General features: G+C 37.7%; 1 protein-coding gene across 1 annotated transcript in view; it reads left to right on the top strand.

Moving 5' to 3' along the window:
* Positions 1-16,183, top strand: part of OPN4 (opsin 4) — a 39,949-nt gene extending 23,766 nt beyond the window's left edge. Inside the window, 11 exon segments of the mRNA XM_026069945.1 lie at positions 237-379; positions 2,348-2,481; positions 4,190-4,253; positions 4,255-4,388; positions 6,248-6,419; positions 7,112-7,277; positions 8,917-9,069; positions 9,549-9,617; positions 10,079-10,117; positions 10,957-11,129; positions 16,111-16,183. Coding sequence (XP_025925730.1) covers positions 237-379; positions 2,348-2,481; positions 4,190-4,253; positions 4,255-4,388; positions 6,248-6,419; positions 7,112-7,277; positions 8,917-9,069; positions 9,549-9,617; positions 10,079-10,117; positions 10,957-11,129; positions 16,111-16,183 — 1,320 coding nt within the window.

A 16,183-nucleotide genomic window follows, 5' to 3' on the forward strand; every position in this document is an offset into this window, starting at 1 on the left:
CATCTAACATCAGTAAACACCTAAAATACCCTTTGACCTTTGCACTGCTGATGGCATATTTATTCTCAGAAGATGATCAACAGTAAATGTAATTTGAAAGCAATTTGCTTATTCTGACTTTTTTTGCTTGCTGGTTTTTGCCATTCTTGTCTATTCCCTCTTCTAGAGAAGAAGCATGTGCCAGCTTACTCAGTCAAGTTTGACAATATAGCTGTGAATTCTTGTTTACTCTGTAGAAGATGACTGCACAAGATGTTCCTCGTGCCTTTCCTATGGTGGATGTCCCAGACCATGCCCATTACACAACTGGAGCAGTCATTCTTACAGTGGGAATCACAGGAACTCTGGGTAATTTCTTGGTCATCTATGCTTTCTGCAGGTAACTCTTTTGTTTGGATATTGTTTCAGTACTCACATGGATGGTCTTTAACAGCACTGTGACTGTGTTCTGCAAATGCAGCGCAGAACCCCACCATAGTAATGCACTGAGAGACATTTCACTAGGAAAAAAGTGGCAATCTGTCATTTTGCTCTGATTTCTTCCCATTAAGCATGGTCTGTTAGCAAAACTGCAAAGAACCACCCAGATACTCCAAGCAATAGAAAAGGAGCCAAAGCAGAAAACATTCAGTTCACTTTCAGCTATTGGCTGTTCTGCACTGGACCAATGGGATGTTTTTGCTCCTGCCTCTTCCACATGACTTTTCTATCTTACACGTTTCCTTCCTCCTGTCGCTTACTCTTCCTTTGCTCTGTCCCCCTCTGTCCCTTACTGGCTATGAACTTTCAGCACATTTACTACCTCTTTGCTTATTTGTTGTTAACTAAAGTCACATCCCAACTTTTATATCCAAAGGAAATCTGATCTCTGACCACAATGTGATATTTGTACCATTCCTATTCGTTCATCTGGTTTCTGTTTTGTCGCACTGGGGCAGAGATCACTGACATCATGTCTAGGCCAGTGAGGTCCTACTTTTTGATTGGTCTTTAGGCACTACTGTAATAAACCTAAATAATAACAATTATATGATAATTTTTACTGTGTTAGCTTAAATCACTGAGGTGTGGACCAAACTAATCTTGGTCCAGAGGCTGTATCTATCTGGTGAATTAAACAGTAGATTATGAAGGGTGAGATAGTGGCAAGTTTTCCCAGACAATCTCACATTTTGTTAGGTCTGTAACAGAAAACAGTGTGTGCATTCTGAGTAGGTACCAACGCTTTGGTGTGAATGACACGGCTTTCGGGACAGAAAGGGTGCTGGCATGAAGACTAGATATGTGAGAGAAGGATAAATTACATGAGCTAGCTTAGTTCTCCAGCTGGTCCCACACAGGAAATCCAGTCACAGCAGTTGCAGTTCCAGTAGAGGACACAGAGGAGAATGGCCTGTTTTCATCTGAGGATGTTATGAGGACAGGAAGGGATACTGATAGCAAAGCAATGGTGATACCAAAAGTGTCTTAAATAATGGCAAAACTCTAAGAGACAGCCAGCTGTCTAAAACAGAATTATGTTCAGTAACTCTGTAGACTAATGAGCAAATATACGCGCCCCCTTAGGCATCTACTACTACTATCTCCTTGCTCCTAAATTGACACTTAGGATAGACCTAGTGATTGATTATGGATCAGTGCAAAGAACCCATAATTTATTTTGATATTTTTCAATTGTGTCTAAGACTGAAAATTTGAGAAAGGAGCTAAAAAGCTACACTAAACCCCAGACTGAGGAGCTCTCAGATGAGCTTGTATGTGTACCCTTTAAAGCATTGTACTGTACCATTGTGAACAAAATACGCAGGCAGGATACGCTAAAGGCTGGCTATTGCTCTTTTCAAAGTCAGCATCTGGTCCAGCAAAATGAGTGTTGTGGAGAAGAATTAATATAAATCAAAATGCTTGATGTGGTACATAGTGAGTTTGCTTAATCCCTGTATTTGGAAGTCACTGCTGATCTTGTCAGCAGTGGAAAAGCCCCTTTCCCTCCCCCTCAGCTCAGCATGACCCAGATCCAGTTAATCCATAGAGTACATCAGCTTTAATTTCCTGTTAGTCATGGACATRCAGTGCACTGGGTCAGGATATTTAAAGAACAATGTGGTTTATCCCCATCACTGAGCTGTTTATCAAAACAATCCTCTAAAACACACAGGAGTATAAGGGTATAAAACTGAGCCTTGCTTGTGTTCTCTCATCAGGGAAATGAGAAGCACTCTGCTCTAGCTTGTTATGTAGTGTGCCTTGGTATCTGTGAAGCTGCCAAGGCTCATGGGAAAGAGGAACAACATAATTAACTGGGCAACAGAGTTTAGCAACATTCCTTCTGATCTTTTCTTTCTAGGAGTAGGAGCCTCCAAACACCAGCCAACATATTCATCACCAATCTAGCTATTAGTGACTTCCTGATATCCATTACACAGTCTCCAATTTTTTTCACCAACAGTCTCCACAAACACTGGATTTTTGGTGAGAAAGGTCTGTATATACCATTTCTAAGAAATTACTAAGTATGTTCTTATGCTAACAGTAGTTAATGCAGTATTTCCTAGTCCTCAGGTACTTCATTTTTGCAACCTTGAGAACTTTCTTTGAACTATTTTTGTGTGTGGGCAATGAATACATTCCCACCATGGAGAGGAAAATTACATTTATGAGATAAAAAGGAGACACTGGCAATGTGAGTCACAGGACTAGTCCCATATTGCCAGCATTCTTTCCCAGAAATCTCATAATTTAGTTACTAGCAGAATTTTACAACAAAGGAGCATCAACTCCCAACACACCAGTTTAATAGCTGCTATAGGTAACTTGCTCAGGAAATTTCACCAGAAAGCCTCGCAAAAGTGAGTTTTCACAACAAAATATTAACTGAACATTTTCTATGCATTCAGTAAATGTTCTTGTCAGAATCAGGGATAATTTATGATTTATAGAAGATATCTGGTCGTTGCTGTATGACAACAGTGACTAGAATGTCTGACCAAAAGATTCATCAGTGTTTAGAAAAAAACCCTGTTCCCTGCCCAAACCCATTTACAATTTAAACAGTCAGTATCAGATGAAAGATGGTTTCAAGGGATTCAACCACACAGGGAGAGATGGTTATCAACTCTTTCAGCTGTCTCTTTAAAAAAAAAAAAAAAAGTGTAACAAATCTTCAAAGCTGCTCCTTCTTGTTGTTGGGTTTTAATCCTCCATCTGCTACTTCTGTCACCATTTAGATGTGTTTAAAATGCACGTCAACTGAACTTTGCTGAATCATCCTTCTCTCATTCCTGACTCTCCAGAATCTAAAACCTRCCCCCTGATCTGGCAGGCAGAAGGCTGCCCACCTGCAGGAAGGTCTCCGACCCCAGCCAAAATCTTAGTGTGACTTAAGTCAATAGCAAAAATGCTGCAGACTTCAATAGAGTGGGATTTTCACCTTTGATATAGGAGGTATACATACAAATCAGTCCTAAGAAGTCATGCTCAATAATGTACAAAAAAATCTGTGGAGTAAAGATGCTTTCATTCTTCCTATATAGCTGTAGCAAGAGAAAGACTAGTCTATGTATCTTGACCAGGTAAGGATAGAGAGGAAGGTCAGAGAAGTAATGTTGCTATTTTGATTACTGATGATCAAAAGCATGTTTTTTTGCATTCCATGAAGTGTCTAATTGCACACATGAAAAAAAATGCTTCTAAGCATTATGTTGTTTGAATAATTAAAATCAGACTCATGAATATATTTATAGTTTGAATGTTTACTCCAGTTATGCTGACCTTTAGATATAAATGATTCCATGGTATCAAAATAGCTATAACATATTGTTAAGCAAAATAGTTGTTTCTAGGGGAGCTGCAGTAAAATTGGAGTTAAACAAGATACCATGGGACTGCTAAAATTTTCCTGCTAGAAACATTAGAAGCCAGTGAGTGAAAATATCTTAAGTATTATAGTCTCCAGCAATATGAGCAAACAAAATCTTTAAAGTTTATCTCCATGGATTATGTAATTAGCAAGACAGACAGTAGCTTTGAAATAGAATTACAACTGCTGGAAAACTGAAGCTCCATTGCTTTAAGAATTCCAGAAAACACTAGTTCATAGGAAACACAGGCTTGAATTCTCCCAGAAATGGTTTCTTAATTAGCATGGGTGGATTAATTTCACTGCTACCTCTGTCATCTTCATTGAAAGGCTGTGAGCTGTATGCTTTCTGCAGAGCTCTTTTTGACATTACATCTATGATCACTTTGACGGTGATTGGACAGATATTTTGTCATCACAAAACCTCTGGCTTCTCTTGGAGTGATGTCTAAGAAGAAGGCGCTAATAATCCTGGTAGGAGTCTGGCTGTACTCTTTGGCTTGGAGTCTCCCACCCTTCTTTGGATGGAGTAAGYGAAATGGAATAAAAGTTTGTTTGCCTCATAGCATGGGGAAATGATAGATTAAAGATTGGTCTGTTACAGGTGTAGGAGAAGGGTGAATTAATGGCTTGCATGTTAGGCTTGAAGAAATCAATTTGAGGAAGATTGCTAGATATGTATTGAAACCAAGGATCTTGAATTAGAAGAAAAGAAAAACAGTGTGTATATCATGGTAAATTACATGACGCTGGCACTCTTCCTTGAACTCATTACTTATGATATAAAGAACAGCAGATAAAATCAAGGCCGAAGTTTATGAAAAATGGGCTTGCGTATTATCCCATACCTACTTCTGTTGAGTCAAACTGAACAATATAAAGTAAAGGTGAAATTAATAAAATTTTTTTCTGATGACTTTTTCCTGAGTGCTGGCAATGCAAATCTCTTTATTCATATAAAATCCCTTTATTCATATAAAAGAGGAATACAGTCTGAGTGTTTTGTGCAAGTACGTCTTCAACGTATCTTGACTGTATTCTAGAAGGGCAAATTGCACTAGGAGTTGGTCACACCATTCAGACAGCCATTGGTGTCTTCACTAAGGCTTCCAGTAAGGATGGTGTTTAGTAATAACTAGGTAACTAATTTGCTTTTGTAAATGTAAATTTTATGCATGGAAATTGGAGCACATATACAGCATCTTGATCCTTGCTGCTTATAACACAGAGTTTCTGCTATTCTTCTCCATTTGAATCTGCCTCAGTACCATGAATTTGTTTTCTATGAGTCACCAGTTTTCAGTCACTAAGTTAGAATGAACTTGTCAGTTAAAAACCCTGCCCATTATTGTGTTCCCTAATTTCAAAATAGAATGAGTGTGAGCTCAACTGAGGTGAGAAAATAGTAATTTTTTATTTTCCCAAAGGATGTTGCAACAAACTCAGTTGCTGAGTGGAATTTCAGTAGATTTTCCTGTTACTGTTTTGTTATTGTAATTCTGGCTCCCCTTAAACATGTAGCATGCTTAGCAGGCAAACTGCAGTACTTGGAGAAGCAGCCTTCAGTTTAATTAGGAGATTTAAGAAGAGAATTATGGCATATAATTTTAGATGCTAGAATCTTAATGTGAGATTGCAGAATAATTACTTGAAGGGTATTAAGTTTATCTTATAATTAGACTCTAATAGTATCTGCAGTACTAACTCTCATAAAATAATTAGATGTATATGGGAACATCTGGTACAATATTTTTAAGAGTTAGTCCAACAGAAAATATCACTGTAAAGAGTAAAAATTAAAATACAAAGGTAAAAATACATTGCTGTTGACAATTTCTTTACTTAACAGTTTGACACAGTTTCTCTAAGGAGATTATATTTCAGGCAGAATCTTATGTATGTGTGATTTTTCTTTTACATGTACTTGACTTTATTTCATGACAAAATTAATTTGATCTGCACAATAAATCTCTCCTTTGCACAATAAATTTCCCTAATCTGCAGAATTTAAAAAGAGGTAGCTACTGCAATCAGTTTCATTTCACTCCTGGGGAGGACAGCAATTTGAGATGAAATGGAGGTATCTGAAAACAACATGGGTCTGATCCAAGACACACTGAAGCTTTGGAGATGCCTTTTGACTACACTGAGCTTTAAATCATATTCCAGAACTGAAACAGGATGATTCAGTCAAATACAACAGGGCAATAGAGTAAGAGAAAATAAAAAGAGGTGGTTTAAAAGAATTGTGTATCCTTTTAAACTCTTTTTCCCTCAAACAGAATAGGACTAAGTCCCTCATTATTCTGAGTATCTTTCTCTAAATTCTGCACTCAGAATATTTAATAAGCATCACCTCAYGGCTTAACCCTTCTCCTGTCTTTCTAGGTGCATATGTTCCTGAGGGTCTGCTGACTTCCTGTTCCTGGGACTACATAACTTTCACCCCATCAGTCCGTGCCTATACAATGCTGCTTTTCTGCTTTGTCTTTTTCATTCCTTTGATTGCTATCATATACAGTTATATATTTATCTTTGAGGCTATCAAGAAGGCCAACAAGTAAGTAGCCAACAGTCTAGGTTTTCATTCCTTAGTTTAAATGACTGCTTATTTTTTTACAAAAAAACTAACAAAAGAAAAATGGAAAGTTCTTCACTTTGACTTTGTATCTATTACTGAGAAAGGAAACAAAATAAGAATTCTGTCAATAATCAATATAGTAAGAAGTATGATCCTTAAAAAGGTTATTCGGGGTTCTGAATTTAAGCCAAAGCCACTCAGTATATTCACTAATGATTCAGAAAAGGGTATGAGCAGCAGCCTGAGAAATCTAGAGATGAGGCAGGATTATGTAAATTAACCAACTCTGAAAAGAAATACCAAAGAGACATCAGAGACACCTAATAACAGTGTATCAACAACTATTCCACAGAAAAATAGATGGAATTGAACTGCAAATTCCATGTTTGACAAAGAGCTAGAGGAAGGTAAAAGCTTGAATACCTGATTTATCTGGAAATTTTTTTTGGCACAGGACTGTCTTCTCCACTGAAGCAAATGGGAATTTTGCCATTAAATAGTGTAACAAAAGTGCATTTTAATTGTGAGGAATTGGTCACATACAGTTAACATACATTAAAAGCATATGACTTTTAGCATGAACTAGTGTGAGAGTAATTGTTTCCCCATTTTATGAAGTTATTTGGTCAACCCTACCTCCCTTTCTGCTGTAATATGTTTATTTCTCCTAGGTCTATTCAGACATTTGGATGCAAACATGGAAATAAAGAGTTCCAGAAACAGTATCAGAGGGTGAAAAATAAGTGGAGGATGGCCAAAATTGCACTGATTGTCATCTTGCTTTATGTCATTTCCTGGTCACCATACTCTGTTGTTGCTCTGGTAGTTTTTGCTGGGGTAATTATGAATGTATCAGCAAAGAAATATTTAGTGAAAGCACAAAGTGTGAAATTGTAAAAGGTGCAATGGATAAAAGTCAATGCTACCTGTCAACTCTAATGCCTGAAGTGCATTCAAAACATACACATATTCAGGAGTGACATTTAACAAATGAGGCACACGCTGACTATGATTTTTTCCTTAGTTTGACTTTTCAAACAAAAAAAAAAGAAAAAGAAAACAAGGTTATTACTGGCAACATAAGAAATTGTGCTGATGAGTTCTAAAGGCAGATTCTCTATGCGAAGGTATTTGAACAACTTGAACTTCATTTAGCGTTCTAAAATGGAAACATAAGGGGACAACTCCCCAACCCCACCCATGGGCCTGATTCTCTTTTTTTTCTCTACTTCTTCTATTTACACAAGTCCATTTATTTTCTTGTGTTACATCAAACTGCTGAAATTCCTTACAAGTATAAGCAACATCAAATTAGACAGTACATATTTGCGTTGGGGAGTTTTTTAGTGCTGGATCTAAAGATCTTAAATATCAATCATCCCAGCGTGTCCTTTATCTATTTAATTGCCAGCATTTTATACAGTATTTTCAACAGAAACACGATAATTAATACAGTGCATGTACATAGCTTGATACCACATTACTGTTAGTACAATCCAGGTACAAGTAAGGGATTGGAAGTCACGATGTGTTGGCTCTACACGGATATTTCTCCCAAGTTAACATGTGACACTGGAACAAGTCTCTTCATCTTCCTGTGCTTCAGTTCAGCATTTCTAAAACAGACCTATCTGCTTTAGAACATCTTGTCAAATGCAAAGATTTTGAAATACTCAAGTGGAAAACTGCTATGTCAGTGCATTGCTTCCCTAGGAGTTAGAAAGCTGCTTCTTAAAATACAACCTTGATTGTCACTGTTGCAAATTAAGTGTATTTTTTCCTTCCCCTTCTCCTGTCTTCCCCTTCCCCACAGTTATATAGAAAAAATGATCCTGATCCTCCTTGGAGCAATCAATCTGTTATGTATTAAAATTCTTCTACAGCATCTCCACTTGGGATTTTCTCTTGATAAAACAGGCTCAACAGACCAACTCCTTCAGTTCCATCACAGTCATGTTTTTCTGCACCTCTTTTTTATTTTGTCCCCTGGAGAGTTTATCTATGCTCTCTTCAGGTAAGGTGCTCAAAACTAGACACAGTAACCCATGTTAGACTTCATTAGTACTGAGTAAAGGGAGACAGCTATTCTCTTCTATGCCATGCTCCTATCAATACTTCCCAGAACATGTTATTTTTTATAACATACCACTGTTCCTATGTGATCCACTGTACCATAGTGATCTTACTCTAACATATTACTGCCAAGCTTGTTACATATTTTTTAATTTCTTACATGCAGTACTTGAAACCTATGAAAAAGTAAGCTGAATTTTAGACTTAAAAGACTTGATAGTTTTGTTTGTACCAGTTATATGCAAAAGAATGTATTAAGCTGTACATGACATAGCTTTTGTGAAATGTCTTTTATAAAATGTCGTCCCTCTTGTAATTTCTGTCTAGGTAAAGCTGATTTTCACAGGACAAATTGGCTGGAAATCTACAGAACCTAAAGTGATTGTTTTTGTTGTATTCATAGGGCTGTACTGATACAGAAACTGGTATCACCACTGTGGTCTCCAGACCTGCTAGCAGACAGGTTTCCTCTGAAATGGGAAAAGACACAAATGAAACTAGTAACATAAGAGCCAAACCTAAACCAAAAAGCCATGATTCTGGGATTTTTGAGAAGGTAATAGATTGTGTAATATCTAAGTTCTCAGACAACTGGTAGGTTAATAAATCTGCACATTTTATCATAATTAGTCATGAATGTTCCTGCCTAGAAGATGGGGATAACTTATGAATTAATACCTTGAGGCTGTAAAAGGTCCTCAACTGGTTAATTATTTAGCTGTCTTTGTTGCATTTCTGGCAGGCAGAGGAACTTAGCATCTGAGTGGTATGGCTTCTATTTAAGTTTGTATTCAGTAATACTTGCTTTTCAGTGTACAAATTACTTGACCCATCTTTTTGTTGTCTCCCCATTTGTTCTTAAATGAACAAATATAGTTACTGGAGAGGTAGAAGACGAAGCTGTCCTTAGTATATTGCTACATTTCAGTCCTCTGCTGTCCCTTTTTTTTTTCCTACCCTTTGCATTTCAAATTTGCAGGATATTGTGACATACTTATATGTCATTTGTCTTTCTTGTCTGTGTTCTTTTTTCAGACATTTGTAGATTCTGATGACATATCCATGGTGGATCTGAATGTCACAGAGTACACTGCTACACCTGCTGTAAGAATTGTTACTTTAATATTTGCCATGGGTCTAATTGAGCAAATAAAAACTAATGACATTTTCTCCCAGTCTTGGAGCTTAAATTAACTCATTTGTTAAGATGCAAAAATAAGATGATGCTCCCAATAGAATACAAAAAAATGCCACAAGTTGTAGAATGCGTTGCTGAAACTAATCAGAGATTGATGGAGAATGTATGTGCTACACAGTTCTCCTTAAGTCCAACTTTTCCAAGGAACTTGACTATTTCCATGGATTCAGCAGTCTCCCTGATAAGGTCTGTGATTTCCTTAGTTGAGCAGGGAAGTCTTAATTTTGTGCCAGACTTTATATAAATAATACACAYGGGAAGATAAGCCATTCAGATGGCTGTCCATCTGAAACAGCCATTGTCTTGTGGAAAGTATTACTGTACAAATTGATATTGTTAACTGTTTAATGTTCTCTGTTTTGGGTAGTGCCAACCAACTAAAACATGCAACTTGCAGGAAACCCAGGTAAGTTTCTGAAACATGCCATAGCACTTATTCAGTAAGACGTTGTCCTAGTGCCTCTTTTTTCTTCCATTTAACAAAGCTACAGTATATTGATATTTTTTTGACATCTGCCACAAGTGAGTTAACTTGCTCTAAGTCTTGACAGATGAGGAAATAAGAGAAAAGAGTTGCTGGATGAAAGCAAAATGGGAGTTAGTTTAATCTTTGCAATATTAATCACAATGTAATATAAACATCTTAAATTAACTCTGCATTGTTAGTAGTGATCCTCATAAGCTATTGCTAGCATCATCCTAACATTCTCATTTTTTGGTCCTGTGCAAGTCACAGCTAGCACTGCTACTGTCAAAATAAGCTTCCCTTCAATTCCTGTTTTCACTCTTTTCTCCAGTTTGCTTCTCCTTTCAAAATTTCCATGCCACGATGAACCTAAACAGGTGCCATCTTGCTTATCTCGATTTCTTTATGTAGGAACTCTTTATTTCACTGAATTCATAGACCCTTTGAGCACATTCTCAGCACTTTTGTTCATGGATGGATGTGCTGTCATTAGCCTGGTCTTTTACCACAGTAGACCAGATTCTGAAGTAGCAAATGCAAAGTCTGTGCTTTAATACATTAACCTCTTTAACAACAGTTTTCTCATAAGGTACTTGTGAAACATTCCAAAAGTGTTCAGGTCTATCTTTTCCTCCATCCTTTAAGTCTGTCTTTGAGTTAGTAGTTAGAATTATCAAAGCGCTTATCTAAACATATGTTGCTTTTTCATAGATGCTGCAACCCGATCTCCTTGTAAACATCTCTGATTTCTATTTCTCTTAAATGCTTGCATGCTTTAGGCAGGTGAAAGCCTGAATGGCATTGGACTAAGAAAAGGAGAGTCTCACCAGAGACCATCTGCAGCCCAGATACCCAGCATTATAGTAACATACAGCAATGTCCAAGGAGTAGAGCCACCTTCTGAATACAGCTCTGTTTTCCTGTACCCTAAGATCGAGAGCCACAGCCAGAAGTGGGTGGTGCAAACCAGAGTATCAGCTTAGTCAGTATCTCTGGAATAACCATGGATCAGCTGAATCCAGAAAACCTTCCTGCATTGTTCTGATATGCTCTTTTTTAATCTGAGTCACATCATAATTTTAATATTTCTTCTTTATGCAGCTCATGAAATGATTTCTTTCACTTGGATTTTACTCTGCTCAGATATATACCACCACTGTATAGATCTTACCTACAAGCCTCTTAAGATTAACTTGGGAGGAAGGGGAAATACGAGATTCAAAACTGACCTTTTTTCACTTAAGTGTAGCTTAATTTCAAAGTTATTACAGAGATAAAGCTGAAAGATTTTTGGGAAAAACTAACATTACTTCCTGCAGATGTTTTCTTCATTATTGTGAAGTTCCTCTAGAAAATGAAAACTTAATCATGCAGTCAGTGCTCCCTTCTCTCATTAATAACATGTTTTCCCTCATTTTCTTGTACAGTATGGTTGAAAGGCAATGTACTTGAGCAGAAGTTTGAAGTCTGGGATCTTTATTTTAACTTCTGAGATTCTGAGGGAAGGGAAGGGAATCACACTGAAGACAAGCCTATGCTACTTTTCCATACCTAGATTCTTTTTCTGACAGTCATTTAGAGAGCAGCTTAACACAATTTAGCTAACCTCCTCTGAGCAATAGGAATGAACCAGAAAGCTCCTCCTCACTTCCCCTTAGCAGGTGTCAAGAGAAGAATGCAGAGCTCAAAGCAGTATATGGAGTGAAATGTCTTATGATTAAGGAAATACAATTGACTTCCAATTCTTCAAAATAGTTTATCTTTAGGTATGCTTTTCTAAAGTAAACCTTAGGTGGAGAAGGATTAGTTGCCCATAAAGATTTGTTCTACACGTGTGGAATCCACATCCTCTCCACATCAGCGTTTTAATTTTTGCCTTCTCTATCCAGCAGTATCCACATAGGCAAGGTCTTCTCCATGATGACTACATCCAGTGAATTGTACTTATTCCTCCAGAAAGGAAAGAAAACATTTCTATGAAATAGTAATTTTCTGTTCTTACCTGGTGCTCCTTCTAGGGCATGAGAATAAATGGACAGAATTAATCTACAAGCCACAGAAGTTTGCAATCCAGCAATAATGAGGTGTAGTCAGTCCACACTGGGGAATATATACTTTCTAACCACAAAAGCACAGGGCACAAAGAACTATTGAAACAGTTCTTTCCTGCACCATCCCCACCCCCCAAGTAATTCTCTGCTTATTCCAAAGAATGGAAGGAACCCAGCAAGTAGCTTTGTTCTAAGTAAACCACTCTTTTTAATATCACGTCAGAAAGAGCCTTAAAACAAAAATGTAACCAGCTCATCCCTTTGAAAAAAGCTACAGCAGGTTCCAGAAGATTTGGGGCACTGATTTGAAGCAAACTTTTGGAAACTTATCTCATACAGGGTTATTACAACTAAAAATTGAACTGATAATGACTTTCGCAGCAGCCAGATTTGGGATCGTGAATGAATAGACAGTTCAGGCAGGTAATAAGATGCCAAAAGAAACAAACTGTTCAAAATCCAGGATGTTTTTATGTAAATAAAATCATAGGCATTAGAGATGGAAAAGAGCTATTACAGTTCCTGCCTTTACCTACCACAACCGGATATTGTCTTCAGACAGAGGACAATATTAAACTGATCATATATTCAGCTAGCAATAAGGAGGGGAAAAACATATCATCTTCAAACAGGAACTGTGCTCAAAGATACTCATCAAGTCTGAAGAATTTTGTTATGACTTATTGTTTAGGTTTTAAAAATTATTTGAAAACATGAAGCTGCAATTCTTCCCATCCTTTGTCATGAAGGCCATTCACACCAGTGCAAAGTGGGAATCAAACACTAGCAAATGGGAATGCTTTATTACTGCCCATTTCACAGGGGCAGCAAAAGGCTGAACCTGTCAAGAAAATGGATCAAAGCTCAGACATGCCGTTTCATGTGTTAATAAGATGCATGAGGGTATGGTATGTGTCACTAGAGCTAACATTTTTTCTCCTGTCATAATTTCATTCCCAAGTAGCATTCTTGAAGGCTGTACTCTGCATTCTTCTGCATTCCCTTCCACTTTTAGAGGACATAAAAAGAATACTTCCATGGCTAGAAAAGCCTTATGAATCCACAGCATGTTGTTCTCTATATCCTTCAACTCCAACATGTACTAGAGATTATTTTGTATCTATAAAAAGAACTACAGCTGTTACTGCTTGTCTACTTAAAAAAAGACTTGAAAAGCATATATTAATTAGGGAGAATTGGTTCTGGAGCATTTCAAAATTCTTGTGTGTCCTCCTTATGTACCTAATGCAGCTTTACTTTCCCTTTGCCTCTACTGAGACCATGAAAATCATTCAGGGGAAAGCCTACAAAACTCATTGCATCTGAATATCTTTCCCACTCATTCACACTGTAACCCCAGTGGTATTTGGAATAAATCATTATTCGTTCATATTTCATTTCATCTTAGCAGCTTTATTTGTGTCCTGTATCCTCTGCTTGGCAGCCATTCTTTCTGTTTTGCTGTCTCTTTATAACCCTTTAAAGAGATGATTGATTGGATTAAAATAATTTAGGACTGACATGATTCGTGTTTCAGTTAAAGTCAACTGCACAGCTTGTTCTGCACTGCAAAGAGCCTGCAGTTTACCATGCACTTGGGTATGTTCCAGTAACTTGGAGGTGTGAAAGGACTAGGGCAAAACTGAGGCACTTCCCTTTGGCCTTTCGTGCTACAGCAGCTGTTCACAGAGCAGCCTGCTGGCAAAGGCAATAGTGGGCAGTGTTGTAAGTTAATGGACAAGGTTTTCACCTCCAAGGACTCAAGTTCAAATTCAGACTTGGGTCACAAGTGAAGATGTGTTTGTTCTGATCATCCAAGCAATTCTGCAAAATTGCTATGGTCACTACTGGTGATCCTATAAAGAAGGTGCCAAGAACCAGTGTAATAAAAGGCTGTTTGTTGCAAGTCATGATTAAAATACAGCAGCATAAGGCAGCTGCACACTGCCAATCTTTTCGCTTCTCACATACCACCAAGGATCTTAGTCCCTATGTTTCGACAGTTACAGTCTCATTTCCATACTTTTTCTTTTGGAAACTGTTTTGCATATGCCACTGAACTAGCAAGTGTCATCACAGCAACTGACATTGAGTAAATTTTCACACACACTCATGTAGGACAGATACAAACTTTGCCATCAAGGAAACTGCAGAGCAGAGCTATAAATACAATTTTACCTAGAATTATTGTAATGGACAGAGAGTAAAATTTTCTCTGCAATCTGTCAGCAGAGTGGTTTACATGAAGTCGTATATAAAACCAACAGAGAAAGAGCTCGATGTTCAGAAAGAACAAAAGCACTTCCAATGCTTTGTGGGTGCCTCTACAGCTCTTTAGGCATAATGGGGGTAAGTCACATGTGCCCATTTTCCTCAGTGTGACTGGTGCCATTTTTTTACCTTGGTCTCTCCAAGAAGTACTGCACTGTGGCCCTCATCCTTTTCTGATCCTTCAGGGAAAGATGTCAGTATCTCAGTAACTCTGACTGAGCAGCCATACTTCTCTGCTCCTGAAAGCACTACTCCCACAGGGCACTATTGAGAAAGGGCCCTTATCTGCAAAGCAATGCTAGGTTATCAGTCAGTGGTATTTCAGTGGCTGGCAACAGGTATCTCAGTTTGAACACTTGTGCTTGCAGCCTCGCAGTTGTTAATGTCAAAGGCATCTGAAGAGTCCCATGTTATAAACTGAATTATATAAAAGCAATCTTAAAACAAATAAATTATTAGTACTGTCAGCCACCCTAGACATGGGTGGAAATCCCATGCGCTAAACATTTTATTCAGAACAAAAAAAAGGTTGCTATTTCTTCCCCACCCCATGAAATTTACAGCCTAAATGCTCATTTTCAAACTCATGCTAAGTTTACAGTTGTCAAGATGTGTAAGTTGCCCTATTTACATCCCAAATAAGGACAGTAGGTTAAATATATGATCAGTGTAAGCTTAATAAAGCTAGAAAAGTTCTCTAGAGCAAATCTGGCCATATCAGTCTAATATAAAGGACGAACATTAGAAAAGGCTCTTCTTTTTTGCAGGAAAGTACTTCTTCATTAGCTTAGTTAAAACAGTTCTGCCAGCAGCAGTGTTCTGCTGGATACCCAGCACAGGAATTCTATGTACCTGGCCTGCAGAGCAAAGCAAATGCTGCTAGAGTCACGCCAGCACAGAAAAATGCTAGTACATTTTCCAAACACTGATACCACCTCACTGSTTATAGAGACGTGAGGATCTCGTGATACTAGACCACAAAGCCAGCCTCATGGTGGTTTGTTGGCATATTACCTATAAACACTTTTTGGCAATGAAATTGGTTCTCATGATTAAGAAGATTCATCTGAAACTGGGCATAAATAGTATCATGGGCTGGGAAGAATGGAGAGGGATTCAGGCCTATTTACAGCAAACTTTCTCTCCCCGCCCTTCTCCTTTTTTTAACTGTTAAACTTACACAAACAGCTGTATTAGAGATTCAGTACAAAAAACGTCTATGACTGCTTTCAGGGAAGTTGTAACCAAACTTAGCCAAGGAGACTTTATGCGGGAGAACCTTTTTAAGCCTCACCTTTGGGCAACTACAACACATAACTGGGCACGATCCATCAGATTTTGGATCGAGAAGCACAAAAATTCACAGTTCAATTCTGTAGCTTGAAGGATAAGTAGAATTAGTAGAAACACTCTTTTTGATTTTATCAGGCTTGAGTCAAGCCTTAAGTACACTGTACAGAAAAAAGAGGGAGCTGTAGCTCAGGTTAAACCATCCCAGCAAGCAAACTAACACAGACATAACCTAAAAGTAAAGCTCATCATATGGCTCTTAGCTCATTAATGTTTGGTGTTTTTGTTTATGGAATGATATGTGATTTTCTTATATTACAGTTTATCAGGGGATACAGTTATCTCCTACATCAATAATGGGAAACTTGATGATATTGGCACAGCTGCAATATGA

The sequence above is a fragment of the Apteryx rowi genome, unplaced genomic scaffold (assembly GCF_003343035.1).
Source record: "Apteryx rowi isolate R43461 unplaced genomic scaffold, aptRow1 scaffold_30, whole genome shotgun sequence".
In the NCBI taxonomy this organism is placed as follows: domain Eukaryota; kingdom Metazoa; phylum Chordata; class Aves; order Apterygiformes; family Apterygidae; genus Apteryx; species Apteryx rowi.